General features: G+C 34.9%; 1 protein-coding gene across 1 annotated transcript in view; it reads right to left on the reverse strand.

The window, feature by feature from the left end:
- The window catches only part of LOC307019588 (E3 ubiquitin-protein ligase rnf213-alpha-like), a 48,422-nt gene extending 35,035 nt beyond the window's left edge, over positions 1-13,387 (reverse strand). Inside the window, exons 1-18 of the mRNA XM_079650595.1 lie at positions 13,372-13,387; positions 11,636-11,742; positions 11,075-11,193; positions 9,889-10,611; positions 9,113-9,291; positions 8,727-8,876; positions 8,114-8,319; positions 7,151-7,422; positions 6,763-7,016; positions 5,885-6,091; positions 5,278-5,470; positions 5,103-5,155; positions 4,843-5,002; positions 4,406-4,540; positions 4,054-4,152; positions 3,815-3,937; positions 3,251-3,440; positions 2,804-2,977 (exon numbers count right to left, since the gene is read on the reverse strand). Coding sequence (XP_079506721.1) covers positions 2,804-2,977; positions 3,251-3,440; positions 3,815-3,937; positions 4,054-4,152; positions 4,406-4,540; positions 4,843-5,002; positions 5,103-5,155; positions 5,278-5,470; positions 5,885-6,091; positions 6,763-7,016; positions 7,151-7,422; positions 8,114-8,319; positions 8,727-8,876; positions 9,113-9,291; positions 9,889-10,611; positions 11,075-11,193; positions 11,636-11,735 — 3,337 coding nt within the window. The 5' untranslated portion in view covers positions 11,736-11,742; positions 13,372-13,387. The remainder of the gene's footprint in view (positions 1-2,803; positions 2,978-3,250; positions 3,441-3,814; positions 3,938-4,053; positions 4,153-4,405; positions 4,541-4,842; positions 5,003-5,102; positions 5,156-5,277; positions 5,471-5,884; positions 6,092-6,762; positions 7,017-7,150; positions 7,423-8,113; positions 8,320-8,726; positions 8,877-9,112; positions 9,292-9,888; positions 10,612-11,074; positions 11,194-11,635; positions 11,743-13,371) is intronic.
- Positions 13,388-14,200: the final 813 nt, after the last annotated feature.

Raw genomic sequence — 14,200 nt, forward strand, 5'->3', positions numbered from 1 at the left:
ACCTCTCTAGCAGGCGCTAAAAACGGGGGTAAAAGTTCCCGGCACTAAGTACTCTTTTTGGTGTGAACGCGACATAAGGGGTGCCAACAGAACTAAACGAGAAAAGTATGGGGAAAAGTACTCGGGTGTGAACGCGCCTCTTGAGTAATGTTGTATATAAAAAAAGGTCCATGCTTGGCGTAGATTATGAACACGAACCTCTTCAACAACATTTTAATCTTCAGCTGTCGTGAAGCCATTTTGCACCTTATTTATATTTATAATTAAATATTATGATTGTTTTGTATGAAGTGTTATTTTATGATGCAGAGGTGTCCTGAAATTCCCTGTGTTGATGTTTATTATTCTTTGAGTTGATGTTGACTATCGATTATTTATAGGAACGACACATAGGCGTGCTTCGGCCCTTTAATTTAGGACAGGTGAACATGTGCTGACTATGAGTGGAAGGGCAAACAATTTTCCACCGCATAATAGAAACCTCATGGTGAACTCTGCATGATGCGAGCTACCCGTAATACGTCTTATGGGCTTCAAATCTTTTGTTTAAGAGTTTAGAGTTTTTGTTTACTATTTTCTCAGTTTTCTTAAAATAAACGGACGATATTAGATCACTGATGTGGATGCGCGTTGATTTTCTGAACGCTCATAACAGCTGTCCTGTAGTACTTGGAGTATCATCAGGTTCACAAAATGAACTGCAGACGATCAGAGATTGAAGCATAGAGTTTTATCCTTAAAATAATGAAAATCTTGCAAGTATCCAGACGACCAGAACAAAGATGTGAATGTGCTTTCTCCTTTTTAAAGTGTAACAGTCCTAACCGCTACTGTTCCATCTTCAAACTGTTATCACCAGAGGTTGGAGAAGTAATCAGATCGTGTACTTTAGCAAAAGTAGAAGTACCAGAGTGTATGAATACGTTACAAGTAAAAGTATGGCATTCAAAATACATAAAGTACCAAAAATAAAAGTAGTCATTATGCAGATTCAGAATAATATATGTTACATGTTTTGATTATAATTATTGATCATTAAAGTGTTATCAAAGATGGTAAAGGTGCAGCTAGTTTTAATGACTTTACATACTGCAGGGTAGCTTGTGAATTTACTCCAGGTGTAACTAAAGTCCTTTTTAAGGGGTTGTTTATATTTCACATCATTAATCAAAATCTGCAAAGTAACTAAAATAATTAAATACATGTAGTGGAGTTAAAGCAAAAAAAAAGAATAAAAAGCACAACTTAATTCTCTCAATTATTCTGGTTGTTCTTAATATAATTGAAATATTGTAGTTTCTCTTCCTGTTTTTTCTAGCAAATTTCCGCATGTAACACTGTATTTTTCATAAACTTTAATCAAATGTTTTCATTAAACATGTTAAACATTTTCCATTTTATTACAGTGTGTCCTATTCTCAAATGGGTAATGACACCTACATGTTTTAGTGTTAATCCAATGTGTCTACCATCTTTTTTCCATGTTCTTGGGATCTCCACTAACAGCTTAAGAAATAACTTTTCAAAGGTTGCTGTATATTGTTCCAGTAAGCCAACCGGAGCAGAATGGGCTTTTCAGTAGAGGGGCTCAAAGAGACATTTGGGTCATTCTACACAAAAGGTGGAAGTACTGTCACTTGCTTTTGCAGACACCAAAATACATGATGTTGACCTAATACTCACATTCATTATATATGTTGAATAAATAGAGATTGTCTTTGCAATGGTACTAAATAAAAAATAAATAAAAAATGGTTTTATACATAAATTGCAATTTATTTAAAATGCCAAGTTCAAGGAACTGCCTTGTCACTTTGATCATACGTGGAAGTAGAGACTATAGTTTTCATTTAAAAAGATTTTTGTTCAATAAATAAATCTAATTTATATTTACATAACATTACAAGCATTAAATATAACACTGAAATGGTAAAAAAATATTAATTCATAATATTATTAATAATATCAAATAAATGTCAGTCACCCAAAATTACGTCATTGGTGTTACTGCTACACAAAACGCTTTTATTTTTGAAGTAATGTACTGTCTCTGAAGTGCCTCCTGTAACAAGAGATCATTTGAGAAAGTGCAGTGGACAAAGACATAAGGAAAGTCAGATACTTCTTACTTTGTTTGTTAAAGGTGTCCTTTTATCTTCAAATGTTACGTGCGTCTTTCAAGTCTGTTATTAAAAATATAAGTGCATAGCCCTAGGGGTGAACATTTGAATGGGAAAATGTATTGTATTGAAGAGTTAAACGATTTTGATATTGACTGAAGCCATATTTGGTCTGACACATTGCAGCCATTTTGTTAAAATGGTAGTGTTTTCTCCAAATTGTCACTGGTGTTACCGTCACTGGTGTTACTCTTCTTCCTGGTAACATGTAACACCAGTGACATATACAAATAAGCTTTGTATAATGTATAAACATAATAAAAATACTTTAAGCTCTACTTGTTGTGGATTCATCAAGTTAAGAGTTAGTTATTACTATTTAACAGGTTTTAAATGTGTTTAGAAGAAATATATTTCAGCAGATTTGTATCACCCAGATTCCACCTTTTCTGTAGAGTGACCCATTTACAAAAGCAGACATTTGTGTTTTGAACACTAAAGCATATAAACAGGTTGTGGTATAAACCCAAAAATACAAGTATTAAACTGATAAAAATGTGCATCATACTTTGAGGATGTAAAACAGAAGAAGAATTAAAAGCAAAATGGAATGGAGAAGAACGAGTCAAGGGAAGAAAGGTAAAGAGTAAGAGCAGCTGAAATAGACAGATATTCTTACTAACCTAACTTCAGCAAGCCAAGAAATTCATGTTCTTTCCGGAGAATTTGGTCTAAAGTTTTCATTTGGATCTCGCCACTGAGGAACTTCTGTGACACAGATTTGAATGCTGAACTAGCCAAAGTCATCCTGATTTGCACTTCATTTGAAAATTGGTCGATCAGTCTTCCTCCTACACCTGTAAATCAAGCATGTATAAACTACAACAGTTAATAACAAACATTGTGCTATGACAAAATAATTACATAGGATGACCTATAGTATGATCAAAACAACCAACTGCCAGCCAGTCATGAATTTTTTAACGAATTAGACACACACACACACACACACACACACACACACACACACACACACACACACACACACACACACACACACACACACACACACACACACACCAAAACAAAACATTTCCACATATTTTTTACACGTAAAGAAAACTATTTACCTGTCATTTGAAAGACTGTTTGGGCCATCGGATTATTAACAAGATACTCAAATATCAAGTCCTCGCCTTCAATGTATTCTCCATTCACATCTGTGGGCCATGTCTTCAGTACAACTACAGACATCAGCTTCCCAAACTTTCTGATATCATGTTTCTCAATTAGAGCTGAAACAGCTTTGCCAGATTTATCCTAAAAAGAAACAAGGCACCACACACTGGTCATTGTATGCAAATGAAATTAGTTGTCATTTCATGTTTTGTTTAAAAGATGGTGGGGTGTAAAAGTAGGGTGTAAAAATAGAATGAATGCATTAATTCAGGAGCAATGTGTGATATTATTTATGATTAAGATCAAATAGTTTTCTCCTCTCCCAAGGTTATGTCTTCAGGAGTCATTTATTACAGGTATTCATAATTACAGTCTTGTAGTAGTAATAATTGGTTTAAAAAAACTCAAATTGTCAATTCATCCTTATTCACTGTTTATGAATAAAACAAAAGACATAAAACCTTGGCCTTTATTATATTATATAACAGAGCATTAACAACTTAATAAAATCATACCTGACAAATAGCCGCAACCGCATCCAATGCACATTTCTCCATTGTGATGCCTAACAATGGACTTGTTTTGCTTAGTTCTTCCATCTTTTTGGAGTATATTCCAATTTGATCAACTGGTTGTTCCTAGCACACAAGCATACTTTTTCAGTTTGGTTTTTGTCTCTTGAATGTGAACATTTAAACATCTAAATCCAAGATCTTTAAAGTATAAAGAAACAGAAACACAAATCCAGTCTTACTCGTTTTAGTTTGCCTTCAAAATCCTCCGTGAAAGTGGTTCTCCACAAAGAGGTGTGTTCCTCGTGACTGAAGGATAGTGAGAGTAACTTTTTCCATACCTATAAAGAGACACATATAGATTTGAATAGGTCAGGTTAATCAAAAATACTGCAGACAACTTTTTGTCATATACTAATATCTTGATTAGATATACAGTATATCACAATAAAGCATGTTTCTGGTAAATCCACATGGTAAAGTAGAGTCTAAACTTACACTGCAAAAAAACATGATATAAACATTGCCTATCAAATCTTATTCATTGTCTTAAGCCCAGCCCAAGCATAAACATTATCCCACATTTCTGCTTACCGTGATTTCATGGGGTACAGAAAACTGCAAAGGAGTCCATTCATTTAGCAGTTTGTTTCTGAAAGTATTTCTTCGCCATTCCCTCATAGTTCGTAATGTCTCCATGATAAACTCTTCATGTATTTGCACTCTTGCCTGGAACAGTAGTTAGGAGTTATTACAGATATATGCTTTGATTTTATGCTGCATTCAAATAAAAGCTCCGGTTGCATTTAAACATAAAACCTTAGTCAGTTATTTTAGATTTGCTATCTACCTTGCTTTTATAAGAAACAACAAATGTTTTGTAGAAGAAAAACAACTATTAATGTACAAAACTAATCTACATTAATCTATATATATATTTGAGCTGAGCAAGGTATTTCAAAGCTTAACTATGGTTTGGTACAGTTACATAAAAGTGTGCTCTGTCAGGCAGACTGACTGGTGAGTCTCACCTGGGAATCGGTGTGGTCGTATGCCTTGGCAATCAGACAGATCAGATCAAGGAAGTAAATTGGAACTTCCCAGTTTTCTGTATCTGTGGTGAGATGGCACACAGAACCAAGAAGCCGGACTGCTGTTTTTAGGCAACATTCTCCATACTTGTTATCAAAACTGGGGGAAAAAGATTTCTTATCATTGTTGTGTATGCATAAAGGGTGTTGTTATATCTAGACATTGCGGCAGAGATACTGTATTACATAAGGTTTTTTACCTTTTAATGAGATGGCTTTCTTTGTTGAGATGAGATAGTAGATCTTTCAAAACCTGTAGTAACCCAAATAATAGAACACACATAATTTGAAGACTGTACATATATATATATTAATATACAGTACATACACTTATTCTATTTCGCAATTGATTATGGTCAATTAAGGGGAACATACCTTGTAGTTCATGTAACTTGTCCCTGATGTAATGCTGAACTGTATGTAATGAAGAATGTCTAGAAGTTCCACTTGCACACTTTTTATGAAGCTTGTGAAATCATCCACACGCAGCAGAGGCATCCAAGAGTGCACGAGAAGTCGATCAATGTCTGTCAGGTATGCATAGTCCTTCATGATCCAGACAACACTCCTATTTGAAAGAGTTATTAGAATTGTTTGATGGTGACCATTTTTACCACAAGTTTAAAATACTAGGAAAAAAAGTATCTACTGGTTTGTTTTTGTTGGTATTAACAGTAAACAAATTGTAACAGGGCCACTGATGTGCTCATAATAAATAATCCTCTAGAATTTTCAAAATGTTCCGCGATAAAATACATCTTTTGATAATCCTAGGTAAGCTTAACCCTTGGGTTGTCTTCCTTCCAACGTTTGTCCTCCTTGTTTGACTATTTATAAAGCATATAGTATACATAGCTATACATTGGAATAAAAGCTAAAACCTAATGAAAGTGATCGCAAAATAAAAAAACATAAAATAAAAAAATTTGACCCGAGAACAACAGGAAGGTTCATTCTAAATGAGAAAAAAAAACGTGCTTACCTATCATAATTGTCGCCGTTGAAATGCGTCCCCTTGCTCCCACTCAAACCTGTCCAGGAGTCTAGCTGTGGATTCACGACAGCTGGAGCCGGCTCAAATGGCTTGCTTTCTCCTCTCAGTAGGTGAATAAGAGGGATGACCAAGACCCACTTGTCAATATTGTGTTGTCTAGCATTGTTGCCAAGAATCTCAACAGCATCTGCAACTCTTTACAGTTTAGAAGATAACGTTTAGTTTCATTATGTTTACAGTGAAAACCAGTATTTTAATATTTGAATTAAATAATAATAAATGCAAATAATATCATTATGTATATTACTAGGTTACATTTGCACTCAGTCTACGTACAATTATCGGGATCTGTTCCATATATAGTGTGAAAGTGTATGTATTCAATTATGTCGTTTTTATATTTGAAAGAACTTATAACAACTAATTCAAAAACATTTAAACACACAAGACAAAGGGTTATAAATGCCAAACTGGCCCTTATAAAACGTTTATTTGAGTTTTAATTTAATAAATATTTCTGCCTGTTGCATCAATACAATATTTCTGTCTTAAGCCCTCTGCCAATAAATTGTGCAAAATCACAATAACGCTTGAGACTTATCATTGTTATTGTTATTGTTATATTTTCCTTTCATTCCTAGAAGGGGTTGTTTGTGGCTAAGTACTACTTTATAACTGCTAGACTTGAAGATAAATCACATTTTTAAATCATGTGTGAGATCAACTGGCAAGCTCATCTGACCAATTATGTTTACAAGGTGAATAAGCTAAAGCAAACTTCATATGCTTCCTTATATATTTATTCATTTATATTTCTGAATTATAATGTTTATTGTCATAATGATGATATATTGCATGTTAGTTACCTTTTTTTATCAGCGAAAGGGATTTCAAACTCTTTCCAGAAAGAGGAGAATTTGTGTTGTTGCATCTTGGGCAGGCAAAGTAGATTACAGAGATTAGATAGTTGATTCTTCATGTCATCTTTCAGATACTTGCTGTAAAGGAGCAAAGAAACAACTCCTGTATGCAGCGGTGAAAGGGATGTTGTTGTTTGTTTCTGCCTTCTGAGCTGGGAATTTATGTTTTCCTCCAGAACACCTTTGAGAAGGACTTCAACCTAGAAAATGTAAAGGAAGATAGTAATAACCAGTGTCCACTACCTACAGTTCAATGGGAATTCTTTCTGAAATCGATTCAATTTGTGTCCAAGGGAAAAATGTACTTTTCAAGAACAATATCCTTAAGCGTTACCTGGTCAATACTGTATGGTAGTCCCCATGGCCTTTTTCTGTCACAGTGAAGTACAGGATCGCTGTATGTATAAAAGAACTGTTGTAGCAGTACAAAAAAGTTGTTCACATTTGGTTCATTCCAAGTTGTAAGAAGGTCGAAAATGATATTCAGCATCACCCTGCCAGCCAGGTCTCTGCCTTTCACTACAATGTCTTTGTGTGAAGAACTCCCGGGCCAAAAAGTCTTTTTCATTTCTGGATGGATCATATCATCATACTGGTGCCACTCCCCTTGAAAGTCAGAAAGAACAAGATGAAAGGGGTAATGCACCTGGACTTGGTCCATATGGGATGACATTTGTTTTTGTTGTTGTTGATTTTACGAAGATGTAATCCTCTTTGCTGTTTAGATTGAAAGTTTTGCCAAACGAACAGAGACTTTTAACCAAATTAAACTGTATTATCATTTCCTTGATATAAGTTTTTATAGAACAAAATGTCATATTCCAAGAAACACAAAATGTTTATAATTTGGTAAAATAAATATATTAGCAGACTTAAACTACAATAATGTAAAGCTGATTGGATAAAGAGAAACAGAAACATTTACAATATGTCTTAAAAGCCCATCCCTCAATCACCAGCCCTCTTTCTAGCATTGCACAAACAGCATCTTAATACTTGGATGTCAGCAGCTTTCCTATATCTCAGTATCACCTTGCTGACCTAGAAACACACTTGTAGTCCACTGGAACAATGAAAAACACTGTTGACTAAATTACCTAAAATGCATCTTTTGACATTTCTGTACTGCAATGTCTTGTTAATTATTGGTAAGAAATATATGCCAATACCAATCTGTCTCCAGTAAACTGATAATGTCCAATACCTGCCCAGGTTGTGTATTGGTTCAGGCTCTAGTCTATAAACATACATAGAAGTTGCTGTTTAGTCTTAGTGTATGGAAGTAAAGTTAGATTACCTTCATGTGTTAAAAGGTCCTCTTTGATCGCCAGGCACCTGTTGACCAATTCATTACCATCTTTCTGGTAGATTGTCTCATACATGGTTTTGTTGTCTTTTTTACTGCACTTGCGAATTAAGTATTTGTAGGGAATGCTCTGATGAATGATGTTCTTGGGAATCATAACCCGTCCTTCAACAAGATATATCTTTTCCCCTAGACACCTGTGAAAATCAACACTTATCATTAGAGATGGGACAGGCAGAGATGTGATCAACCCATATTTTCAAAGCAAACGATCCACTGAGTAGTTGCAATGCTGCTAGATGGTGAAGAAAAGTAAGAGTACCTTTAAAACACACACACACACACACACACACACACACACACACACACACACACACACACACACACACACACACACACACACACACACACACACACACACACACACACACACACACACACACACACACACACACACACACACACACACACACACACACACACACACACACACACACACACACACACACACACACACACACGTAAATAATCACAATTTGATTCAATATTTTCCTTGGTGAAGAATTGAAGGACAGTTGTTCTGGTATAATTGTATGTTTCATACCTAGAGAAGGACATTTTCAGGCCATTGCTCTCCCAATGTCCATATATATCTCCAGACATTAAGAAAATCTCATCCTTTCCTGGATCCAAATGAAAATCTTTGGAAGTGACAGCATGGAAGATCACAGGAATACATTCACTGTTTGGTAAACTAAAAAAGAGAAATCCAGTAGATAAACGTTAACTTCATATTTTCTTTATAAAAAATCGATAATACAATATCAAAAATGTTTTTGTAACAGATAGCGTTACTTGTTTAGAAATACAATGAAACACCATTGAAACAAGACTAAAATAGAGTGATAAGGCTTGATCTGTTTTTTGTGTACATTTTATAAAGAGTAAATTAGAAAAAACTAAAATAAGTTCTTATAACTCACAACTTACGTTTGTGGTGCTGGTGTCTGAAGGTCAACAGATGTTTCCAAGATATTTGCTGCCACTTGAATACCCACTTTTTCAGGAGGGCAGGAGGGTTTTGACCTGGAGACAACTCCATCACTGTTACCTTGCTGCTGTTTCTCTGCCTCTGTGTTTATTTTCGTATCTAATTTGGGTTCATCAGCCTGTGTACAAAATAAAAGGTTAAAGATTAAACCAAGTCCTGATCAGAGAATCAAGATATGACCACATCTAATAATAATAATAATAATAATAATAATAATAATAATAATAATACAATACATTTATAAAGCTCTTTTCCTGGTGCTCAAACGCTTAATGTACATATTGTATATTAAGCTAAACTAAACTAGATGTGATATATAGATATTAAACTAGATGTGTTAGCTGTACATATTGTACAGCTAACACATCTAGTTCCCTATCCCATACTGTGGGAATTTGGTTGATTTACAGAAAAAGAAAGACTTCCTATTATAAACTGAACATGATTAGTAAATACACTGTCAATTAGTATTACACAGTTTTATCCTGTATTCATGATTGGTCAAAAACCATGATTTTATTGTCAGACTGACGAAGATCATAACAAAATTTTTGTCGATTTACAACTATTACAAGTTATTAAAAACAAAATCACATCTATCAAATGATTTAATTAAATAAGTGTTCCTATGAAAATAATTAAGAAGATTAAGAATACATATTTGTCATGAGCTGTAAAGTTGAGGGTTCAAAATATGCATTTGACTGATAGATACCTCAGTGCTTTGAGCAGTTTCCTTTGTTACTGAATGTTGATCAGTGGAAAACTCAGTTGTTTTGGTATCAGGGTCATCTGAGTTACTCTGGTCTCTCGCTGCTTCGTCTTCTCTTCTGTCAGTTTGTATAGCAAATGTCTGCTGTTCACTGTTGGTGTGATTATCATCTGGTCTCCCAGATAGATGGTGTATGTCATGAGAGATTGTCTTATCTTCACCTTGTTCAAAGATCGACTGCTTTGCCACAGAATCACATTGTTGAGGTGTTTCAGGAGCAATGGAGACTGTTTCTGTAGTTGATTTTAGATTTGACGCAGAGTTAGACGACGGCTTCAAGGTAATATCACTTGGCTTCTCAGCATGAGGACTGTTGTCTTTACTATTATCTGATGGGGCCTCTGTTTGTTGCTCCACCGGTTTATCGCCTGCTTGTGTAGAGGAGGGAGGTGTCAAGCAAACAGACAGGTTTGATCCAGGAGCCGCCTCTCTGCATGGTTGAGCGTTACTCTCAGGTGCTGTAGCAGCAAGCCTCTCTTCCTCCCTTAGAGCATCTATAACTTGTGTCTTCTTGGTGGTTACTGCTTCTGCAACTCCGAGTGTCTCTTTGGGAGACGGGGGCATTGCTCCTTTTTCCAGTGTGGCTTGGCTGGCAGTCTTATCTGATGGGTCCTGTGCTGCCACCCCATCTTTGTCTGGCTCCAAGTCATCACTGGCCAGCTGACCCTGAAAAGAGACTAAATAGTGAGCTTAACACATATCAGTTTCAGATTCATTAACTTTTCTCTGAGTTAATTCACATGATAACATACGTTCATAATTAGAAGTTAAAACTATGAATAATGTAAATATAGCATGAAGAAGTGTAAATGTAACTATATGTATTACTGTGATTGCAGCTGGCGGAGCTTGTAACACATTCCTGCCATAACACAAACCTGTTCCCATTTGTATGAGCTTGTTTACTGCTGTTTATAATGTTGATCTAAACCAAACGACAGAATAATCTTTCATTAAAGCAAGAGGGAGTAAAGGTTGCTGTGACTGTGAAAAGACATTGCATGGACTATTTCTGTATTGAATTACTATTATATATATTGCTATTAATTGTTGGTTAAATTCAAGGCTTAATACTTTAAAAAAGTAGTAGAAATATTGCAATATAAAAACGGTTTCTTAGCCTTTTCACCTTTATCTGGGCAGTGTTTTCTTGTTTTTCATCAACATCTTTTGAAACCTGGTCTTGTTCCTCCTTTTGGTTCTTCTCCTGAGCAGTGATCGAGGGGTGATGTGCTGATGTGGACACATCTTGGAAACAAATGTGTGACTTATTAGCATGAAATCCAACCACCTAAATGTCAGTGTTAGTTATGGTAACAGTATGATAAAGAACACACTGTTTCAGTTTAGAGGCCAACTAAACTGAACCTTCAACTACCATATAGATAAATCACACTTGTGTTTGATTTGTTATTTTAAAAAACACTTTTATTTTCTTCAGAAGAATATTGTGTGTCGAGGCCTATTATTTATTTCATTGTGGTTTAAAGTCCACCTGCAGAATTGTTTTATGGTTTTATGTGACACCATTATATACACTTTAAGATAAGGTCTAAAATAAGTGATTTAACATTAACAGTGTATTGGTTAATCATAAAATAGATGGCCGTGTGGATCTCCACAGAAATTATGTAATTAACAACGATTCTGCATATTTTTCAATCAACAACCAAAATAAATGTAAAATTACCATGGTTCTGATTTCGATTCAAGTCCGATAACTTGAAGGCACAACCAGGACAGAAGTTATATGAGCTTTCCACTTTAATTCCACAACCCGGGCAAAACATGATTCATCTGTTCAGGAAGACAACATTCACAGCAAGAAATCAAAGCAAATACATTGATGTACTGTAGTTGTTAAGCATAAGGACCAAAATTCTTAAATCCTTAAACAAATTATTTCCAAAAAGTTAGAGCTCATAAGAGTATGGATATTAATGTAAAATGCTGCTCTAACTTAATGAATTATTAAGCCCAATATAAAACTACTTAAGGATTGAAGTCTTCCATTGTAATGTGTGTATTAGCCAAAACAAACTAAGTCTGTCTCACATCCTTCTTCTTCTCTTTTTTCCTTTTCATTTGTTCAACTTGATCATGGCAAAATAAGATATTATAGAAACACTTACAATTGAATATAAAGTATACAGTTGAGCCTAATCCTATAGTAAATGAATGAAAGATTTAACACATTCCTATATAATACAAAGAGAAATTTTAAATAAAAGCTGTCAGTGTGACTATGCTCAGATTTATTATTACAGACACAGTCCTTTTTTTCTTTTACTTAAATTGAATGCCTTTCTTCTTCCCTCCATTGTTGGAACTAAATATCTGAGCTGATAACTGAGTTATATAACTTACTTGTTGCTTTCGCTTTAATTTACAGGACAAGGGTGAGGCTTCCTAACAATTTCTGAAAATACGAGTCACATCTTTATATAGCTGGTTCAACTATTTAAATGGATATTTAATGTATCCTATGATAGAGTAAAGCAGAACATATTTACATTTATGGAAGCTGAAACTAGGGTAACATCTTACATCCCTATTCCAATACCAATGATTAGAACTTTACTAAATTAGGAGTTACCTCTTTCAATCTCACCCTCACTAACACATTTTAAAATAAAAGACTTCAGGTATTACTCTCCAAGATTGAAACACTCGCAACATATTTAGATAACAATACAGCCAATGTACACTTAATCATAACCTCAACATCAATATCAAGTCATCTGTGTTATCAGAGTCTCATCTCATGTTGTCAAACTGGAATCATTTGTTTGTAACACGCTGGGTTAGTTCAAGGTGAGGCTCCCTTATAAAATACCTACAATGAACAATAAAGAAATAAAGCAATGAGGATGCATTTTTGCACTTGAATGCAAAAACAATCAAGCAAAGTTTGGTAATTATAAGTCATATCTTGTGCTTGATTTGGAATTTAAAGCTACATTGTGGAAACGATCCAACAGATACTTCTGACTAGTTTTATTAATGGTTCAAATGTATCTCTGTTTCAAATGAACTTCAGTCATATGGACTAAATTACCTACTTTAATAGAGCAATATACGAATTCAGAGTATGAGCCAGGATGGCACGACCAAAGGGCCTCACCTCGGACTGGTTTCAAAAGAAGGGACTGACTTCCGCAAACTTACAAGCAAAATAAATTATTATGGCAACACTTAAAATTGAATAGAAAGTATACAGTTGAGCCTAATCCTATAATAAACAAATTAAAGATTTAACAAATTCCTATATAATAGAAAGAAATTCAAAATAAAAGAATTCAGTATGACTATGCTCGGATTTATTATTACAGACAGTCCTTTTTTTCTTTTACTTACTTTTAAATATTCTAGGCACCATAATTGAATAGATTATTCTTAAACAGGGCAGTCAAAAAGAGTACCTACTATGTCTGTCTTCTTCCCTCCATTGTTGGAACTAAATATCTGAGCTGATAACTGAGTTATATAACTTACTTGTAGCTTTCGCTTTCATTTACAGGAAAAGGGCGAGGCTTCATCCTAATTTCCCAGAATCAGAGTCACATCTTTATATAGCTGGTTCAACTATTTAAATGGATATGTAATGTATCCTCATATGGTAGAGTAAAGCAGAACATATTTACATTTATGGAAGCTGAAACTAGGGAAAAGTCTTATGTCCCTTTTCCAATACATCTTTCACTCTCACCCTCTCTAACACACTTCAATTGTTACTCTTCAAGATTGTAAGACTTGTGTTACACCACTCAGACCACAAGGGTATTATTGGTGTAGAAAACGTTCATTTATTAACTTCCACAAGGCACATGTGCAAGATGTCAGAATCCCAAACGATCTCAAAGCACGACAACACACAGACACACTTCTTCTGTTCATCTCCAGCATAAAACAATGATGAACCATCAGGTGATCTGCCCCCTTGCTCCAGAAATTAGTGTAATGTCATCTACATTCATTCTATCTGTCCTTCCTTTTCTGACACTGCGATTCTCCAACTGTCCAGCAGATGTCACTAGAGTCCTCCAAATCCGGCCCAGCATCAGCTCTAAGTCACATCCTTCCTCTTGCCAGTTTTTCTCCGTCAAGGTTTTAGGCTCCAAATGTGATTACAGATTGTGAGGCCTATGTGTACCAGGCAACTACAAGGGTCTAATGGTGGAGTGTTATGAAATAATGGACGGAGACACTTTCAACAGGGACACACTCAATACAAAAGAAAAGAAAAGTTGGTGTT

Source organism: Notothenia rossii, assembly GCF_949606895.1.
Source record: "Notothenia rossii genome assembly, chromosome: 1".
NCBI classification, from domain to species: Eukaryota; Metazoa; Chordata; class Actinopteri; order Perciformes; family Nototheniidae; genus Notothenia; species Notothenia rossii.